Source organism: Camelus ferus, chromosome 20, assembly GCF_009834535.1.
Source record: "Camelus ferus isolate YT-003-E chromosome 20, BCGSAC_Cfer_1.0, whole genome shotgun sequence".
Taxonomy (NCBI): domain Eukaryota; kingdom Metazoa; phylum Chordata; class Mammalia; order Artiodactyla; family Camelidae; genus Camelus; species Camelus ferus.
Genome location: NC_045715.1, coordinates 17233764 through 17253763, shown reverse-complemented (window position 1 = coordinate 17253763; position 20000 = coordinate 17233764). Strand labels below are relative to the sequence as shown.

The following is a 20000-nucleotide window of genomic DNA, read 5'->3' as shown; positions in this document are numbered from 1 at the left end:
CAGTTTGTTTTTTTTTTTTTAATGAGAGTCAAATGACATATATATGACATGCATTGTAATTTTAAATTCGATATAAATGTAAGAATCACTAAATAAATTAGGAGGATATATAGTCTGCCCTTAAGTGTATTACACGTGCCATATAAATGTATGATGCCTTAATTGTAGAGGCTTAAATGTCCCTCCATGTAATAGATGTGTTATTAAACTACATTTTCATAATTTGACTTGTATTTTTATGTTTAGTACTTGCTAGTGAAGAGAATCCTATGCTGAAACTTCATTAAAACCAATAATCCACTGCCTGCTTTGTGGATTAGAAAAAAAAAACTGGATTTTCACATATAGGAAAACCCTACTATGTGAAACATCCATTTTAAGCAAAATGAATCTGATAAATGTATTGCTTTATTTACCAAATACATACATAACTTTCTCTGTGCCAAACACAGCTTCATAAATACTGAGTCATTTAATACAACAACCACCTTATGAACAGATACTATTATACTCCCCATTTTCAGATGAAGAAAAGGTCATACCGAGAGGTTAAATAACCTGCCCAAGGTCAAATAGGCAGTGAATCATGTTGCAGGGGTTTGACCACAAGCGTTCTAGCTCCAAAGTCTGTGGTCTTCAGCCACTGTGTTGCTTCTCAAATCTGAATTTACAAAACCTATGAATTAAGGTCTCTGTTGGCTGTAAAGGAGATTCATCTTTGGAATTTTTTAGATCACAAGTTCCTTTAAAACATTTCATTGAAAAAAATCACTTTTTCACAGCTTTTCATAATGCATCTGCTGGATAAAGCAAGCAACAGCTCTCTCGCAGATTTAAATGCACCAGGGGGTAAATCATCATACCTGCTGCGTACATATTGGCCCATACTTTGACTCCCAGTACTTTTATCTCCCAGGACTTTAGTGAAATTTCTATATGTTTGAGGTTTGTTTGAAGAGGTGGTACCTATACTTGGAAGAACTCCTTTCCTTGCTACCTGGACTCTTTTCATCTTGCCTTTTTTTTTTCTTTTTGAGGAGGGGCATTCATTGCCTTTCAAACTCATAAGTATATTTTCTATCACACCAACTCTCTGTCTTTCCTAGATGCACGGCTCCTGTAGCTGTCCATCCTCCTGCTCCAATCTGGAGGGTCTCCTCGCTAAGTCTGCCACCCATCTGTCAACCTGTGACATCACTTGACCACTTCTGGACCCCACCCATGTGTTCACCCCCTTAGCTTTCCTCCTTGGTGGGACTTTCTGCTTAAGTATCTGCCAAAGAAAGCTTGCATGGGAGCTAAGCTGTAAGTGCTTTCCTGCCTGATGTTGCACAGTAGCTGGGCTGAACACACAATGCACTTTCTACCTTTGCATTGCTCCATTGGCTTCCAGTTGTATGCAATGCTGCTTACCTCTGGCTCTTCTTTCTTCCACTGTAGATGACTTTTAAGAATTAAGGGCTTAATTAAAATAGTTCTGGTTCAAGGAGGGAAAAAAGAATTAAAGGATTAATCTATATTTACCCCCCCCAAAAAAAATCTTTTCAAGCTGATTTAGGGCTCTCTGTATAAGTGTGGCATTTGTTATCCAGCAGGATTTACTTGAAGGCAGGGGTTACACGCATAAATGCTCACAGATTGACCTGAGGCAGATCTTGCAAACTGGTGGAGCTGGGTGGGGACTGTGTCCTGTGGGAAGCAAATGTCAGATGGGAAGGGAGCAGCCCCGATTAAGTTCCAGTTGATCTCCTGAATTTTCCTGAGAACTTGGACATCTGGATTTTCATGTGAGAGACCCAGATTTATAAATGAAATTTATAAACTGAAAGCTCATTCAGTTTTTTTAAGGGACTGTAAGCTGTATGAACCAAGAGCTAGACTGTATTTGGACAGATTAAGTGATGATGGTGAGGAGCCAGCTATTGGGCTGAGGGACCCCTGAATACCAAAATGTGGAGGTCCTTGCTCTGGGGCATCCCAAATACACTCCCTGCTCTCCTTCCCCCTGCAAAATTGGTTCTATTTGTTCAGAGAACTGTCTGAATGTATTTGGCCCGGGAGCCATGCATAGGCATGGGGAAGGGGTCAACTGTTTCATGTCCATACTTTTGTGGTCTGTTCCTGCTGTCAGCCCCTACCTACTGCTCTACTTCCGCATCTGAACATCCTTCCACATACTCTCTGAGATTCTGCTGCCTCTGCCCTCTTCTTCAGGCGCCACTCACCTTCCTGCTTTCCAAATTCACATTAATTTGTTGAAATGTCCTACCACGCACCTTGTTTCTTCTTGACTGGCACTTCATGCCTGTGCAATTGCTTGGTCAACCCTTCAGTCGAGCCTGAAAGTGTGCAGAGGACAGGTTGTGCATGGGACCTGTCCATCGTTTTGAACTTGAAGTCCTTTCTCAGCTCCAGTGACTCTCACCCTCATTTTCTTCACTTCTGATTGTTCTTCTGCATTCTTCCAGGGTCTTTCTTTCTCCAGCCACCACTTAAATCTCTTGTTTTCCTCCACGGTTCTGTGCTCAACCCACTCTTCTTCTCAAGTCTGTATCTGGGTGAACTCATCTGCTGACACCACTTCTCTGCTAATGACTCCAAAAATCCATAGGTCCTGCCCAGACTTTGCCCAGCTCCCTCCGACACTGTCCAACTTTGGGTTCCTGATAGTTGATCACTGGCTAGATAGCATCACCTAAATGTCCGAATCCCTGGTACCTTATTTTCCAACGTGTTTAAAATTCAGCACCTCATCTCCATTCTCCTAAAACTGCTCTGTCTCCTTTTCTATCTTGATGACTGGCAATATCAATGCCTCCCCCTTACCTGCCCCTGCCCAGGATCCCAGCTAGAAACAAGGGTGTAATCGTCACCTCTTTCCTTTCCCGTCACCCCCAAATCTAATCAATCACCCAGACCTTCCCATTTTACACCCTAACCATTTCTCAAAACCCCCTTGATTCTCCCACATGCTCTTTTCCAGATTGAAAGGTCAAGAAAGGCCATCTCCTGTCCACTGTGAGGAACTCGATCTTGACACTTCACCCTAGCTGGGCAGTCCTCAACTTGACAAACTGTGCAGTTACGTTTCTAAGTCTCTGTTGGCAAAACAAGAGATCCTTTGACCTGTGTTTGTGATCTTGGTTCACAATGGACGTAGTTGTTTTATAGAAATGGTGTAGGAAAGAGAAGTAAATCCCAAAGGCCAATCTTCTGATCATTCTGTGTCATTTACTAGCCTATCATTTATGATAATGTTGCCTCTACCGGCATTAGCATGATATTTATCAGGAGAAAAAAAAGTAATGTCAGATACTGAAAGCTCCTTGTAAATCTTAACACAGGTACTGAAGAAGGGTTAAAACCATGTCTAATTTTAGGGTACCTTCCCTTCATGCTACTTCATGCTCTTTTTATGAATTATCTCGTTTTTTCCTCACCACAGCCCTGTAACAGTGGAGACGGAGGCATAGCACGATTAGTAAGGTCGCATGATTAATAAGGGCTGGGCTAAGACTCAAAAATCATCTGTGCTTGTCTCGTAACCCTGTGCACCTTTGACTATTCAACAGATCCTGTGTCAGGAGTTGGGATTCTTGAAAGGTAAGGGCCTTGACCACTGAATTAAGGTAATCTTGCTCTGTGGCAGGCCTTGTTTTAAGTATTTTATATGCCCTGACTCAGTGGATCCTCACAATAATCCCATGAGGAATGTTCTATTATCTCCGTTTGATAGATGAGGAGGCAAGGCACAGAATGGTTGCCACGATTACACAGCCAGAATGTGGATTTGAAATCAGCAATCTGATCTATCTGTGCTCTCAGCCACTCTGCTCCCCCAGCTCCTGATCCATTTCCTGTTTCCCTTCCCTCCATTTCTGCTGCACTCGGGACCCCCCTTTACTCTCCTTCCGCCTGTGATATCTACCTCGGTAGGTTTTTCTCCTTGATTCCTCAAACCCCTGCTGCTATAGGCAGCTGCTTCTCTTAGGGACACGAGGGGTTGATACTCTGTGCTGGCGCTGAGGCACCCTGCTGATTGTCCATATCTGTTTCAGATTCGGAGCCGGGTTGATGTCATCAGACATGTGGTGAAGAACGGTCTCCTCTGGGATGACTTGTACATCGGATTCCAAACCCGGCTTCAGCGGGATCCTGACATATACCATCACCTGTAAGTCTGAACATGCCTGTTGTGCCCTTGGCTGCTTCAGAAGGTGTCGTGGGTGTCTAAGCAGAGTCAGTGACTGACTATGCCCCCCAGTGTTGGTGGATATATGAGATTCCACCATTCAAGCTTTGTTTCTTTGTTACCCTGTTGAAAAGCAAATCTAGTTAGGAAAATAACATTTTAAAGAGTCATCATTGATACATTCAGGCAAATGTGTTTCAGCCTCTTCTGAAAGTGGTTTATGGTATCAGAAAGGGAAGGACATTGTGAGGGGGAAAGGATGTGTTTGGCCTAGATAAGAATGAGGATGGGGTGATCATTGAAGACAGTCATTTCCCATGTCCCATTTGCCCGTGCCCAACTCTGAGCATGCATTTGGTGAACTAGTTGATTGAGGGGAATGGTCCTCTGAGTTCTGCCTGCCTGCACTTCTGAACCATGTAAATGTCTCCTTGCAAAACTATATATGTCAGGGAGGGTATAGCTCAGTGGTAGAGTGTGTGCTTAGCCTGGGTTCAATACCAGTACCTCCATTAAATCAATCAATCAGCCTAATTACCTTATCCCTCAAAATTGATTTAAAAATTTAAAAATAAATTTATAAAAAAACTGTACACGTCTTTAAGATTATATTTGGAATCTTTGAGTCGAAATGTCAGAAAGGCCCATTTGCCATTTTTGTATTCACAAAGTAATCAGCAAGAGGAAGAATATTTGCTTATCATGACCACTGACCCTCTGAAAAGTGCAGGAATTTAATTGTACATGAGCAAAATCTATTATCTAGCTTCTGCCTTGAGCTTGTAAACGCAGGCATGTCTTAAAAGCTCTTTTTAATTTTTTCTCTTCTTGAATGTTTTGAAATTATTTTTAAAATATTTGAAGAATGTAGAAACATATAAAAGGAAAAAATGCTACCCTTCACCTCCAGCAAAACCCCATTTCCTGCCTTTTCCTCCACCCACTCTCCAGGATAATGCTTGATAACAGCACAGTGTGCATCATCCTAGATTGACTTCTGAGCATATCAACATTTCTCTAAATTGAATTCATTCTCAATAATAATGTTCCATATAGTGGGGGTGGGAGGGTTATAGATGCTGTCGTTTTTTAAAGGTAATCCTAGTATATGTGTTTTGTAATTTGCATTTTTTACTCATCAGTGTATCTTCAGTGTCCCTAGTGTTGGGACACACAGATCAACCTCAAATATTTTTATCTATTAAAGTATAATCAGTTACAATGTGTCAATTTCTGGTGTAAAGCATAATGTTTCAGTCATACATATATACATATATTTGTTTTCATATTCTTTTTTATTTTAGGTTACTACAAGATATTGAATATAGTTCCCTGTAACCCCAAACATTTTAACAGCTGTAAAACATTCCAAGTTTTGTTCATTTTCAACAGAACTTACACCTGACTTCTTGTTCTGGAAAAAAATGAACGTAGCCACTTTGGGTGAGAATCAAATCTTACTTTTTGTAAGAAAATAATTCCACCTTGAACACTTATGGGATATTGATGCTAAAGACTTTTTTGTTCTATTTTTTTGGTAAGAGAACCCATACGTACATGTAAGAGAATCCCATAATGAGTCCTGGGAAGCAGTCATGGCCCAATTTATCTTTGTTGCTCTTAAAATGGGATTTGTGAGTTTGTTAAATATTTTTCTGATCATAAAAATAATACATACCTACTACAGAAAATTTGAAAAAAAATGTTTAAAATACAAAAAAAAATGCAAATAATCCCATCATCCAGAGAGAACAGTTTATAGCTGGGTGTTTTGTGAATCTTTCTGTGTTTATATGCATAAATACATGAACTTTTTTTTCTATAAAGAGGGGATAATACTTTACGTACTTTTGAACCCGCATGTTTACTGAACAATCTTGGATCCACCCTGTAAGTTTCTAACCTGTCACTATTTGAAAACACTTAAAACACTATTTGAAACAATAATTTGGCAAATAAACCCGGAAATGTGTCTTGCTCACTTTCATAGTAATCTCTTAGGATAGATTCCTAGGAGCGGAGCTGCAGGACCCAACATGCACAGTGTGTACACTTTGGGTGCACTCTGCCTAATCTTTATTCAGGAAGCCAAGCCCTCCTTCCCAGAAATAGTGCATAACCCGTTGATGTGCACCCTCACCAGTACCCCAGGTCCTAATGCTTTCATGTACAGAATATAAATCTGTATTTTTACATATAAGAATTCCTTAAAGCAAGGCACGTCACAGAAAAATAAAAACAAGACAGACTTACCATGTTTTAGAGGACTGCATTCAACACACTGAAAATGCTGAGCTCCATGGCTCCGTGAACTTCTGAAGCTGTACAGAAGTGCTGTCTCTTAGAGAGAACTGAGTACCAGGTCCTGAAACAGATCTTGATGAAACAATAGGCATGGAGGTTTCCAGAATATATTTTTCTGCTTTATCTCTTTTACAGGTTTTGGAACCATTTTCAGATAAAACTCCCCCTAACACCACCCAACTGGAAGTCCTTCCTGACATGCTATGAACAGAGCAGAGCTGAGATTTCCCAGGTAAAGCATCCCATAGACCTGGGAGACACCCTTATCATATGTGCTATCACACTCTCCAGCATCTGAATTCAGCAGGCACCATGGCTGGCAGAAAGCCTGACTTTCGGGGGAATGAGAGGAGCTAACATTAGAAGAAGAACATTTAAGTTTAAAAATAAGTAAATAAAATGAGTAGTGAGTACATCCAGCCCAAAATCCATGGAATCTTTGGTCTGGTTGAGGTGAACATACAGATTAATAAATAAGACAAAAATTATCCTAGGTGGTCAGTGAGTGTTCAGAGTTAAATCCTGAACACATGAAGGAAAGCAGCAACTAAAGACAAATACTGTTTGATTTCACTTATACCTGGAATCTAAAAAACAAAGCAAAAGAACAAATGTAAAAAAACAGAAACAGAAATATAGATGTAGAGAATGAACTGGTGGTTACCAGAGGGGAGATGGGTGGAAGGAGGAAAGAAGTGGATGAGGGAGATAAGAGGTACAAACTTGCAGCTGCAAAATAAATGAGTCACCAGTATGAAATGTACAAAGTGGGGCATATAGACAATAAATATGTAATATCTTTATATTGTGACATTTCATAACTAGACTTATTAAGGTGATAATTTTGAAATATGTAGAAATACCTTTCTAGGCTAATGGAGATCAGCTTGTCTGGCGTGAATCAGATTTGACAGTCCTTCCTACCACTTGGAATGTGATTTTATTAACTGAACCACAAAACCTGTTTCCATATATTTGTTCTTGGAACGATAACATAATATTACTATAAATACTATAGTTTATTTATATATTCATTTATTCCGCAAATGGCTATCTCATCACATTGTATTGCAATAATCTGTTGTCCCTTCTGGTTAGTAGACTCTGCATTTCTTAAAAGTAGACACTCTGCCTTCGTACACTAGTACTCAGCCCAGTGCCTAGTGCACACATGCTTTTATCTGTAATATACATTCAAGGAAGAAAGGAACAAGCAAATTTCTGTCTCCCACTGTCAGTGTGACTTGCCTCTTAAACTAGGCTGCAGTGCCCTTACCAGTAAAATTAAGGAACAAAATAGAACATTCTTTTCAGCTGTAAAATTCTTTGTTCCATACTCTAGTCTAGCACAAGGCATTGGGCCAGATCTTCTAAATTATGATTATTGGCTGGAAGGGATGCTAAGGGAATTCACATACAACTAGATTATAAGGTAGACTTAACAAGCATTATATTTGGTGTACACACTAAGTGTTGGGAAGAGAGATTACAGCTGACTTTTTGAGATGACCAGGAAGAACATTATGGAAAAGGTAGTATTTCAGGGGAATAGGGAGGTGGTGTTAGGAGAGCATCTTGAAGTTTGGAAAATATTTTTAATAAGCTGAAATGGAAGGAGAGATGATAGACAGAATATTCCAGACAGGAAGAGTGGGTGAAGTTAAAAGGTGGAAAAATTCAAGGTGAGTTGGGGCAATGGCAAGTCCTCCTGGTGGGACAGAGAAGAACGGAAAAGCAGGAATGAGGTGTGAGTGACCCTGGAAGAACAAAGAGTCCACAGGCTCAGTGGAGATGCTGAGCAGGTTCAGCAGCTGTGAAAAAGCAGGAGGCATTAAAGGGAAGGAGGCAAGTGAACAACAGACACCAAGTCCAAGATCTTGGAGGTGGAGCAGCTCTGAAAAAAGGCAGGTCAATGGTGTTTCTGTGTAAGTGGTGAATGAGATGGAGCAGAGATGAAGGTAATAGGAGTCGGGAAGTCAATGTGTGCAGCTTAGAGTTGCCTTATCAAGGAGGCAATAAACATGGTGGTCAACACTTCAGACTTGGAAACTGACTTCTTGAGTTCCAGTCTTGATTCTGTTACCTGCTTTGTGACCTTGGGCGAAATCTGTCTCAGATTTTCATCTGTGAAGTGAACGTAATAATAGCACCTTCCTCAGGGCTGTGTCGGATTAGTAAGGCCCTTCTGGAAGAGTGAGTGGCATGTGGTGAGTGAACAATAGATGCTAACTGTATCAACTGTATGAAATAAACAGGAGAGTCATGTGACCTACAGCTAGGAACTTGGGGAACCTGTAAAAAGTTGGGAGGAGAGTCAATTCCAGTTCCCATTCCAGTTTTAGATTCTCTCTTAAACCTTAATGCATCATAGACTATGTAACCCACACTAAAGAATAAAAATAAAACTCACCCCAGTGCAATAAAAAATGAAAAATATTAATACAAGCCATACTGTTTTTCATTAGTAATATCTTTAATTCACAGGGATAAGCAACTTGAAAAACTCAAGAATTTCCTGATGCTGCATCTTGGACACAGAAGTTTACACCAAAGAGACTATGTCTTATTGACATCAGCAACGGATAATTACATGTTTCATTTGGGAGATATTCACTTATCTTATCACTACATAGCCAGATGATTAATATGGTACTCATTCCACCCATAATTCTCTGTACAATAATCAGTGAACACAACAGGGACAAATTCTCCATGGAAAGCAAAGACAATGGGAGGAGATAAAAACCCAAGCACAGAAGAAATGGAACAGGAGGAGAAAAGGTTTCCTAGAAGACAATGAGGAAAAAGGAAAGGGGTAGGAAAGCAAGAAGGTCAGGTTAGAAGAAGAGAATAAAGAAGAGTAATAGATAGGTGAGAGGCCATAAGAGGAAAATAGGGAGGAGAAAAAATTAAGATGAATTTAAAAAGAAGAATGTACAAATTGATATTTTGTTCCTTAGATAGAGTCCCTGAATATCATTGAGGAAGATGTGTTCATGAGCTGTTTTCAATTTTTCAGAAAGTTTTGTTGAAATCATGTATTTACCCAAACAAGGCTTCTGTGGCTATCCTAAAAGGTAAAATTCCATTGGGGCTGAAATTGTTTTGATTCAGTGACAAAATTCGTTATTTAATGCAGATTATAAATCCTAACAAATAGAAATGTCTTTGATTAATTAAAAAATATGAACACTAGCTAGTAATGAGTTTTGTAGACAAAAATCTTTCAAAATCCATATAATAATCAACAGAGACCTGTGTCTTGAAAAAGTTTGGAAATCCTCTTCTGAACATTTAAAAACACTGTTGCAATGGTTAAAATATGCTGCTAATTTATCTGTTTCTGCTGGTGTCTGTTGTTTTTGAAGCTATTCCCGTGATTGAGACACATATGCACAAATTTATCTGTAGGAAAATGTGATGGTTAACTATGTTTCTATCTTACATGTTGATTTTTCCAATACACACACGCACACACACACACAGACACACATTCACAGAGACTCTCATTGATTTAAATATCAAAATCGATCTTCTGATTATGTACACTCCCTCTTTAATTCTGAAGATCCAAGAATCTAATGGTGGAATTTATCTCCTTAAATCTCTAAGTTCACACTTAGTAATAGAAATGTTAATTATCTGCTTCTCACTAAGATGAACACTAATGATGTTTGATTGTTCTGATTCACTCTACATATTATTCATAATAAAAATGCTTGGAATTCAGGGATTATATTTTGTGATTTACATAATATGTAGTAGTAAGTTATTCAGTGATCACTAAAAATCAATGTAATGTGGATCCATAGATTATATGTTAAAATGTATATGATGAGCAAATAAAAGATTATTTTAAAATATGGATTTGTTTTCTCGCCACCAAACCTGTCTTTATTCTCCTGCTTTCTCATCATCTCCTTCTGATATTCTGACTCCAGCAATGCTTTGATTTTACCAACACCTTCAGTCTGTTGACCCTACATTTCCTCATTTGTGTCCACATCATCCCCCTCTTTCTTTTTCTACCCTACATCACCTGCCCTCTTTCCATCTCTCATATCTCATTTCTATGACTTAAGTCCCAAATTATGAAATCATCCTTTATACCTTGCTAACATCCACTGCATCAGCAAATCCTGTCACTTCCACCCTCCAAATATACCCAGAGTCTAATGGCTTTCCACCACCACCACTGCTATCAAGATCAGGAGAAAAAGGAAACCCACAGAGATGTAGTCTTGGCATTAGGGGTGGATTTTCCCAATGTCATGAATAGACATCTGTCAATTCCAAAAAAGGCCAACGAGTTGAATGACTTGAAACTGACTTAGAGCCACTCAAGGGAGTGCTGGGAAAGCCCTTCACGAGGAGATGACTTGCAGGCTGCACAGTTCAATTGCAAAGCCACTTTAGAGGGTGCCAGGGAAGCTGCTAGCTGCTGGGCTCTGATGCTCATCTCAGACTTGAGGAGCCCAGTTCTGGAGAAACTGAGGAGAGCCACAACAGAAACCACTTCCTTCTCTAGTGCCCTTCTATTGCCCTCTACAGGCAAAGCTTAACTTTATGCTAGCTAGCAAAGGAGAAATGTTTTTGCAACAATAACAGCCTCAAAATGCATAATCAAAGAATGACATAACTAAAAGAAGAAATACAAAAATTCAAAGCAACGATACTTGAGAACGCCTCTCAGTAAATGATAAACCAATCAGGCAAAAAATTTTCAAGGCTATACTTGTACATCTTTAAAATTTTAAGGTCAGTTTGTCATGCTCCAACTTATTTTTTTAAAAAATATTGTTAGCAACTTCATTTGCACATCTGTTAAGGACCTGAGAGAGTCCAGTGAGGGAAATGCTGAAGCCTGGCCTCATGGAGCTGGAGGTGCAGAAGGAAGAACAGAAATAGATACGGTAGAGACGTGCTGTTGCGAAGACCTCACAGTTTCAATGCTCGAGGATTCTGAAAGACCATTAAGTAACTGGAATTGTTTTCTTTGATGACCCTGCTGCCCCAGGGTGGATACCTCACCTGGCCTCCTTGCTTGCTGTGGGAAATAAGTAATTTGCCAAAGAAAGGAAAACAAAGTTTACTGTTCCCTGACTGTAGTTTCTCTCTCTCTCTCTCTGTTTTTAAATTTTTTGTATCTAAATCCTGTTTTTGGTGTGTTAAGAGGAAATGAAATCAATCTGTTGATTGATTTCCCTTATACACAAGCAAATTAGGCTAATAATTATAGTTCTTTGAGTTATTCGACAGATCATTATAGCTTTAAGAAACAGCTATGAGTTCAGCTGGTGCTGGTAACTATTTCAATTAAAAATTATTTCAGTAATGTAAATAGCCATTGAAAATGTCTTCCTTATGTAGTATAAATTCTAACAAGAAGTGTGCAAGGTCTACAGAAGACGGTAACATTTAGTTGGGGGATATAAAAGAAAACTAGAACAAATGAGGCGGCATATTATGCTCTGCATGGAAATATTTTATGTTGTACCCATCTCTAAATTCAGTGAAATCATAATAAAAATCTAAAATTCATAAAGAGCTCCTACAAATAAATTATAAAAATGCAAACATTGAAATAGAAAACTTTGCAAGAGATATGAATAGGAAATTCTCTAAGGAAATACAAAAGGCCAATGAATAAATGAAAAGAATCTTAAATTCATTAACAGGGTATACAGGAGGGCTTATCTGCAAAATTATTCATCATTTTAAAAATGAGAAGAAACAAGTATCTATCAATTGTGAAATAATTGAACATATTAGAGTAGATCCCATTTAATAGTGGTTAAAACAATGAGGTAAATATATATAATGCAAATAGGCAGATTTTTTTAAAAGAATCATGTTTCAAGAAATACAATATATGACTTTTTTGTTAAAAATGACACTACATATATTAGTGTGTACATGTATAGGTCTGTGCATAACTCCAAGGAAGATCTGGAGAGCTTACATCAATCTATTTTTTTAATTCGGTGTTTTAATTTTTTAATGTGCCATTGTTGACTTTATTTTGAGGGGGAAGTAATTAGGTTTATATATATATTTTAATGGACATGCTGGGGACTGAATCCGGGACCTCATGCATGCCAAGCACACATTCTACTGCTGAGCTATACCCTCCCCCATACATCTATCTAGTAAAGAGAGCAGACAAGCTAGGAGCAGGCAGATAATAGGATCCTCCACTTCTTAATTAATATACTTTCTGCATAATTTAAATGCATTAACAACAAGAAAGCATTCCTGTATTTATCATGTAATTAGGGAAACAGAAATATTAGTATGTATAGCATTGTAGACTCAATCCATCTCTAACTCAGTTGTTTTTTTTTTTTTAATTTCAAGATACTTTATTAAAAAGAATAAAAATAGATCACAACACTAAGCTTCTGGCTCATTCTGCCAATGCACAATCTACAAACGCTTGCTCAGCTGTTGAGGGACACTCTTTAGTAGCATGTTGGAAAAGTGAATAAAACTCCACATAAAACAAATATTCAAATAGTTTCCATAGGAACACAGACGAGTGTGATCCATTGCCTAGCCTTCCACATTGTTGCATCTGTGCCAATCCCATTCACATAGATATCTCAAAACTAGCAGTAATTAAGTTAAATGGTCTCCCCAAACCCTTAATTCAAGCTAAATTTGCAGTTAACAGCCACAAGAGTGGTATCTACACATTAATACTAGCTGAAGCACAGGTTTCTGGGTGACATTTCATTCCAGTCTCCCAAGTGCAAGACACAAGCAGATCCTCTAACTCAGTTTTAATAGTTTTAATATTCTTTTCCAGTTTTATTTAATATTCCTATTTTTACTTACTATTTTATATCTTCATGGGGATGCATATTTTTTGTATGGCTACATGTTAAAATAATTTTCAAAAAAACAAAAAAAAAACCCTCAAATTAATTTTCATGTCTCTGCAATATTCCATATTTTGAATAAACAATAACTAATTCTTCTGTTGTTGAACATTAAACAATCTTATGAAGAATATCATCCATATTACTTTTTTCATGTTTTTGGATTTTTTTCCTCGGGATAGAATTCTTGAAGTTGAATTACTGAATTGAAGGATATGAACAACTGGGCTTTTGACAGCATCTTCTCAATCTTCCAGTGAATGCACAGGTCCCTGGGACGCATGGACAATCTCACATGCTATACTTGCTGGTTCCCCACGGAACTCCATAATGTTCATTCTGCAAGACAGGACACACTCTTGATTGCAAATCTAACTCATCTGCTATTTCTATTCTAAAAATTCCTTCATTACCTTTAGGGTGATCATCTTTTTCCTGAAAGGCAGCAACAACAACAAAAAATTACCCAAAGGGGATTGGGTATAACTCGGTGGTAGAGCATGTGCCTAGCATGTACAAGGTCCTGGGTTCAATCCCCAGTACCTCCACATCTTCAGTTACTCTCTTTGATGAGACAGAAGACTGTTGTTTTAAATATATCTTTCAGTATTCTTTCATTTCTATAATATTTGTATACATTACCCTGGATAAAAATTTAAATTGTGTTTTAAAGTGAAATACTTGGTACCAAAATAAAATTGAATTTAAAAAAAACCAAAGTATACACAAAAACTTCATGTATTTTAAAGCGTTAACCGACTGTAAGAAAGACTTCAAAACTCTGCCTGTTATGCCCATTTTTTTATTATTTTAGTCTCTGAAAATCAGAGCTAATTTACGCAGTAAAATAGGCCATCTAGATTTTAAGAATATATATTTTCCTTAAGGACTGAATAAATCGATATCAATTTGAAGACAGAAAAACGTGCCTTGAGTAGTTTTTTTGTTTGTATTTTGTTTGTTTGTTTGTTTTACTGGGAGAGGTAATTAGGTTTGTTTATTTATTGAGGAGGTACTGGGGCTTGAACCCAGGACCCCGTGCATGCTAAGCACGGGGTCTACCACTTGAGCTATACCCTTTCCCTGTTCTTTTTTTTAATTGAAGCATAGTTGATTTACAACTGGGAGTTTGAGATTAGCAGAGACCAACTGCCTTGAATAATTTTCATTTTCCTGAATTGGTCCACCAAACAGGGAGTCTACAGTGTATTTGGAAACTGCAATGAGCCGATATTGTCGGTAGATGGCGGAAGAGGACCGCACCAAAACCCCGCGAGAACGCCCAATTGGGCGGGTTTCTCACTGTGGCGCGTGTTCTGGATGTTGTTCGCTCCGTGGTGTCTTCGGAGTACCTCAAGCAGCAGCGCTCACTCTTTCCAGAATCCTCTGACTCTGGAGTGTCGACGAAGAGAGAGGCTCAGCGGTCCCTCGGGAGCTCGCCGGCGGGCCTTCCCTGGCTCCTCCGCCGGGCAGATGTGCACCGGCCCTGCTTCCCTCTGGAGCGGGTCGCCCAGGGCCACCCCACCGCCTCGCGGACTGCAGGTATGGCCCCCTCACCCAAGCGTGGGGATCGTGGGGATCGTTAAGGGCACTGAGCTAAAATTGGCTTCCCCCTATTTTGGTGGGAAAACACCTGAGGTATCAGATCCTTTACAGGAGGGCCCCTTGAGGGGCACACAAGTCCTGGTCTGACTTCCCTGCTTTCAAAGGCTTCTGTGTAGGGGAAGAGGACAGATTAAAAACCCTCCTTCCTATCTCACCCAGGCATCCTTCACCCACCATTTAGGGGACCCTTTTCCAACTGTTAAAACTGACCTCAGGACCATGCCTGTTCCCAGGTAACGCGTTTCGTCCAGTCTGGAGTATTTACTCTAATAATTCCTCAAGGGTATCCGGCGCAGTCAGCCTCCGTCTTTATGGCTGCAAGACCCTCACACCATTGGCTGAGAGGGAGGGACCCCTGTTGCTCTGGCCTCAAGGCTTCCCATGTCCGTCATCCTTAGCCTCATCCTCTTAGAGATAGATCCTCATCCTCTTAGAGACAGATCCTCCTCTGCGCAGACGTGCGGGTAATAGGTGAATCAAACCCACTGTTCATCTAGGGACAAATGTTCATTTTTGGAGAAAGCAGTCTCAAGTTTTAAGAAGGAAGGGGTATTTTCCCACCTTTGCCACATTGCAGAGTTCAAACTTCACATTATTGGTCAAAACAATGTTACTTCTGGTCCTTTGACATCACCCACCCACTCCCATCGAACTGTTCTTTTCAAACTGTACATCTTTGGGCCAAGCGGGAGTAAGAAAGATTTGTGTCTGAGACATTTCCCTTAACCGACACTCCTTCAGTACATAAACACTGTACTCTCTTAACTCTGAAATGTCATCTTGTAAGGGTTAGATTCTCAGTGTCCTCTGCAGCCTCAGTCCATGGGAGAATGGGAAGTTGAGTAGTTTTATTCTTCCATTTACATAATTCAAACACCAAGATGGGAGATTGTACTGCTTTGTGTGACCACAGCTATCACACATTGAAGGACGTGGTCCTGATGAGAAGGCCTCATGTGTTAATAATTATCTGATACAGAATGATGGCCTGCCCAATAATCCAGCTAAAAGAACCAGGAAGGGAATGTTTCCTTTTGCAGGCATGGACCTACCCAAGCTGGACCTGTGAAGTCCTTGTTTCCATTAAAACAGCCTTTCTAGAGCTGATCGTTTTAGTAGCTATAATTGACGCAGGCAAATGAAACCTATTCAGTAGTAAAAATCTTGCATGTATCTTTTTTGTGTGAAAAAAATTCTAAGACTAGAGTTAATTTGCTTCCTTATAAGTAAATTCTTATAAGGCCAGGCAATGAAGCAATGTTCCCAGAACTTCAGGCCAATATTTCCCTGGAAAAAAAGTTAATGGCCTTCCAGGTCCAGGAAAAAACATTCTGTTGCCCTCTAGGTAGACCAAACATTATTGAGTATGAAGTTCAACTAGACACTGGGGACACAGTGACCAGAGCACTTACGGCTGTTCCAGCAGTGAGTCCCAGCTGCCCTGACCCCATCGGCTGAAGTGCTTATGAGCTCAGGTGCAACTCTATGGAACTCACAGTGAATTCGAAAAAGAGTGCAATAATAATTATCATTGTTATTATGTTATCACTGTACACCTTTGACAAAGTGTTTATGAAGCCAGATAGCTTATGATTCAGCAGCATCACCCAGGAAATTGGGCACGTGTGTTCCTGCCCCAAAAAGAGAACGTTTTTGAACTTGAGTCCCATCTGGAATTTACTTTTCTGTCAAGAGGACAAAATACCAAAATTCATTCTCCTCTCCCATCAGTGACTCAGGGCAGAAAAGAGGCAACTGGGAGGAAAAAAAAGTGCTCTGATTAGAAAGAGCTGAGATGCAACATTGGGCAAATAAAGGAAGAAATCCTTCCCAGGATGAAAATTCAGCCTAGGCTGATAGTTTGCACAGCTGTAGAGAAAGCAAGAACTTGTTAGGAATATAATTGCAAAATACTCTGTATTTCCAGTGCTATACCCAAATAAAGAATTTTCTTTGATGACTAATTAGCTAGTTTTAGCATTTACCTGAATTTAGCCCCTCTGTAGAATAACTTCAGACACAGGGGAGGTGAGAACTGGAGAGCCAGAAAAAGTAAAAATTCAGACAGTTCATTCTTCTCTGTGCACTCAGCACAGGATTTTCATCAATTTATGTTGGAAATGAACATGCGATTCATAATCAGAATTCTGCTGTATCATTTGCAGTTTAGCATATATAGTGTTCAAAGTTGCTGTAGAGGAACATGTCCATGGCTGTCATTCCAGAGTGTGGGTTCAGTCATTCTCAAGTCCTGTGCTGGTTTTTAGCAGCTCGGGATTTACAGAACCCTCGGGGAGTGGTAGATGAGTGACTGCTGCCTCACTGTTGTGACCAGATTCTGGACTCCAGCTGGGGTCAGTCAGGTGAGGTGACAGCAGCTCCTGGCTCCTGCTGGAGTGCCACCTGCCCCGTTTACTCGGCACTTCTCTCCTCCAGATCCGTTCTAGCTTCCACCAAGCTTTTTCTTTCTTTGCCTCCATCAAGATCTCAACCATCCTCATCTCTACCTCCTGGGCATGTCCAGCCTGCACCTGTCTGCCCCCATCTCTTTCACTTCTAAACCCCCATCACATCACTGGTACCTGCTGGATGGCCGATCATTTTATGTGGTTAGACGTGTCCAGTTTGTGTCCATAAGCTCTGGCGCTCAGGGACTGTGTATTTCTGTGCTCACACTTCCTAACACAGCAGTATTTTCAATTACTACTTATTGTAACTATAGTTAACATTTATAAAGCTCTCCTGTGTGTCAGGCACTGGGCTTAGCATACAATATACATTTTTTTTAAAAAATTGAGGTATAGCTAATTTACAATATTGTATTAGTTTCAGGTGTACAACGTAGTGATTCAAGTACATTGTTTCTTTCACAACATGAAGAAGGTTTTATTATCCATATTTTACCAACGAGGAAAACAGGGCTCAACTACCTAGTTAACTAACTTGCCCAAAGTCACATCATCCATTAGGATCCAGAAATTAATGGGCATCTCCCTGCATAGGAATCCCTGGTCCTCACCCCTCAGGTGCAACTTCTCTGGTAGAGGGACTGGAGGCCGGTGGTATCTCTCAGTGGCTGGGTGTTTCTCCCATGCCCTCTGCCTGGGCACTGCTCAGGGGTTGAGGGAGGTTGTTCAGATGATCTCCTCTGGCCCCAGGACCTTTGCAGGGATTGGAAGCAAATATGTAGAGTTCTCCCTGGCCGCCCATAAAACATGTCCTTTGCAAAGCTAATGGCTTTCCTGGAGACAGGTGAGCAGCTCTTGGGGGTGGAGTGGCCGATGATTTCCGGTTATACATTCCTGGGACACAAGCCTCTGGGAGGAACTGGAGCAATTTATTAAACAATTACTCTCTCTCTCCCTCCCCACCCCACTCTGCTGCCTTCTGTCCACTGAGGATACTTGTTTGTTTTTCTTTTTTCCTTTTTTTTTTTTTGAATAACTGTCTGGGTTTAAGGATACATGTGAATATTTTATTTTCCCAGCTGCAGCAAGAAGTGCCTGGATGTTTCAGATTCTTGGGGCTCTCAGGGATGGTTCATGTCAACAGTGCTGTCCCCTTAGGATACTAAAGAGTATTAAAGGTTTTTATTCAGAGGACCCTCCTGCCATATGGTGCGTTAGAAATATGATCCAGATTAGTGCCTTCCCAGTTATAAATGTAGGCTAACAATAATATTGAATATTCAATTATCATCATTAAGGGCTCACATATATCACATATATAAGGGCTTTCTCTTGGCTTTCAGTCAAAATGCCAAGTTTATAATAAGCTTTGTCTCATTTAATCACCAAAAACAGCCTCTACCAGAGAGGTATTGATTACTTGTGTGACCTGGAGTCAGGTAACCTCCGTGAACTTTGGCACTTTGGTCTGCAAAGTGGAAATAATTACAGTGCCTGCCTCATCGGTCTGTAATGATGACAGAATTAAATAATCCACATGGAGTGCTTAGTCCCACACCTAAAGACAAAGTAAGACCTCAGTGTGTGCTCTCGTGCCCATTTTACAGATCAAGAATCTGAGCCCCCAAATCTTGCCTAAGGTCACATAGCTGAGGTCTGAACCTCAAAGTGAAATCCATTAACCAGTCTGATATCCTACCTTGCTTAGTTAATTGTTGCTTTAATTTAAAACATTAATTATTAAACTGTGTCTTTTGTCCCCTGACTGTACTACATCTGGTTGGGTGGAGAACATGGCTACAAGGATGAAGGGTTACCGGCCATCCTGCAGCCCACAGGGTGATGAACGAAGGAGCTGAAGAGCTGTGGATGAATCCATGCTTACCCATTACCACCATTAGAATAAAGTCAGGCTCTGCCATTAGTAGCTCTAGTTAGGGTAACCCTGTGCCCTGGTTCTCCCAAGCCAGTCTCAATTTATTACAGTCTTCCTTGTATAATTATGAACAGTGCCTCCCACTCGCAAAAGGTCTGGGTTTAGACAATCAATTATGTGGTTACTTCACTTATAGTCATTTCATCTTTAGCCAGTAAAGGGCAACATGTTCTCATAGTCTGTTGGCCCCTTGGCCCTGGTCATAGCCTGTCTTATATTCCTGGATTTTTCTCCCTACCCCTTATTGCTGATTGCTTTAAACTTCGATCTTCTCTCTTTGTAATTCTTCCCTCCACACTTCCCCAACTGTTCCTGCATTCAGATGCTCAGTTGTGGTATGGGGTTTAGGGATACAGGCTCTGGATTCCCATGACTGGAGTCTCTGTCCTGGCCCCACACTCACTGGCTGGCAAATCACTTCTCCTTTCTCCAAGCCCTAGTTCCTCCTCTGTAGAGTGGAGCTCTAGGCTAGGTCTCATGGGGTTGTTATAATATGGTGCTTGGTACATTGTAGCTGCCTGTTGTGGGAACAGTGATAATGGGAAAGTCCAGCAAATAGGACAGAACATCCTTCCTAATTTTATCCTAGTTGTCCCTGCCCGGCACCCATACACCACATGAAGCATGATGAAGTATCCCTGGATTATGATATAGAAAATCGTAATAGATGATTT

At 40.1% G+C, this 20000-nt stretch overlaps 1 protein-coding gene across 8 annotated transcripts in view; it reads left to right on the top strand.

The window, feature by feature from the left end:
• LOC102517286 (cytidine monophosphate-N-acetylneuraminic acid hydroxylase) overlaps nucleotides 1–10357 on the top strand; it is a 216339-nt gene extending 205982 nt beyond the window's left edge. For all 8 annotated transcript variants that reach the window (XM_032462609.1, XM_032462608.1, XM_032462605.1 and 5 more), the window contains 3 exons: nucleotides 4059–4174; nucleotides 6632–6728; nucleotides 8981–10357. In XM_032462609.1, the coding sequence (XP_032318500.1) occupies nucleotides 4059–4174; nucleotides 6632–6728; nucleotides 8981–8986 (219 nt within the window). In that variant the 3' untranslated portion in view covers nucleotides 8987–10357. The remainder of the gene's footprint in view (nucleotides 1–4058; nucleotides 4175–6631; nucleotides 6729–8980) is intronic.
• The last annotated feature ends 9643 nt before the right edge of the window (nucleotides 10358–20000 follow it).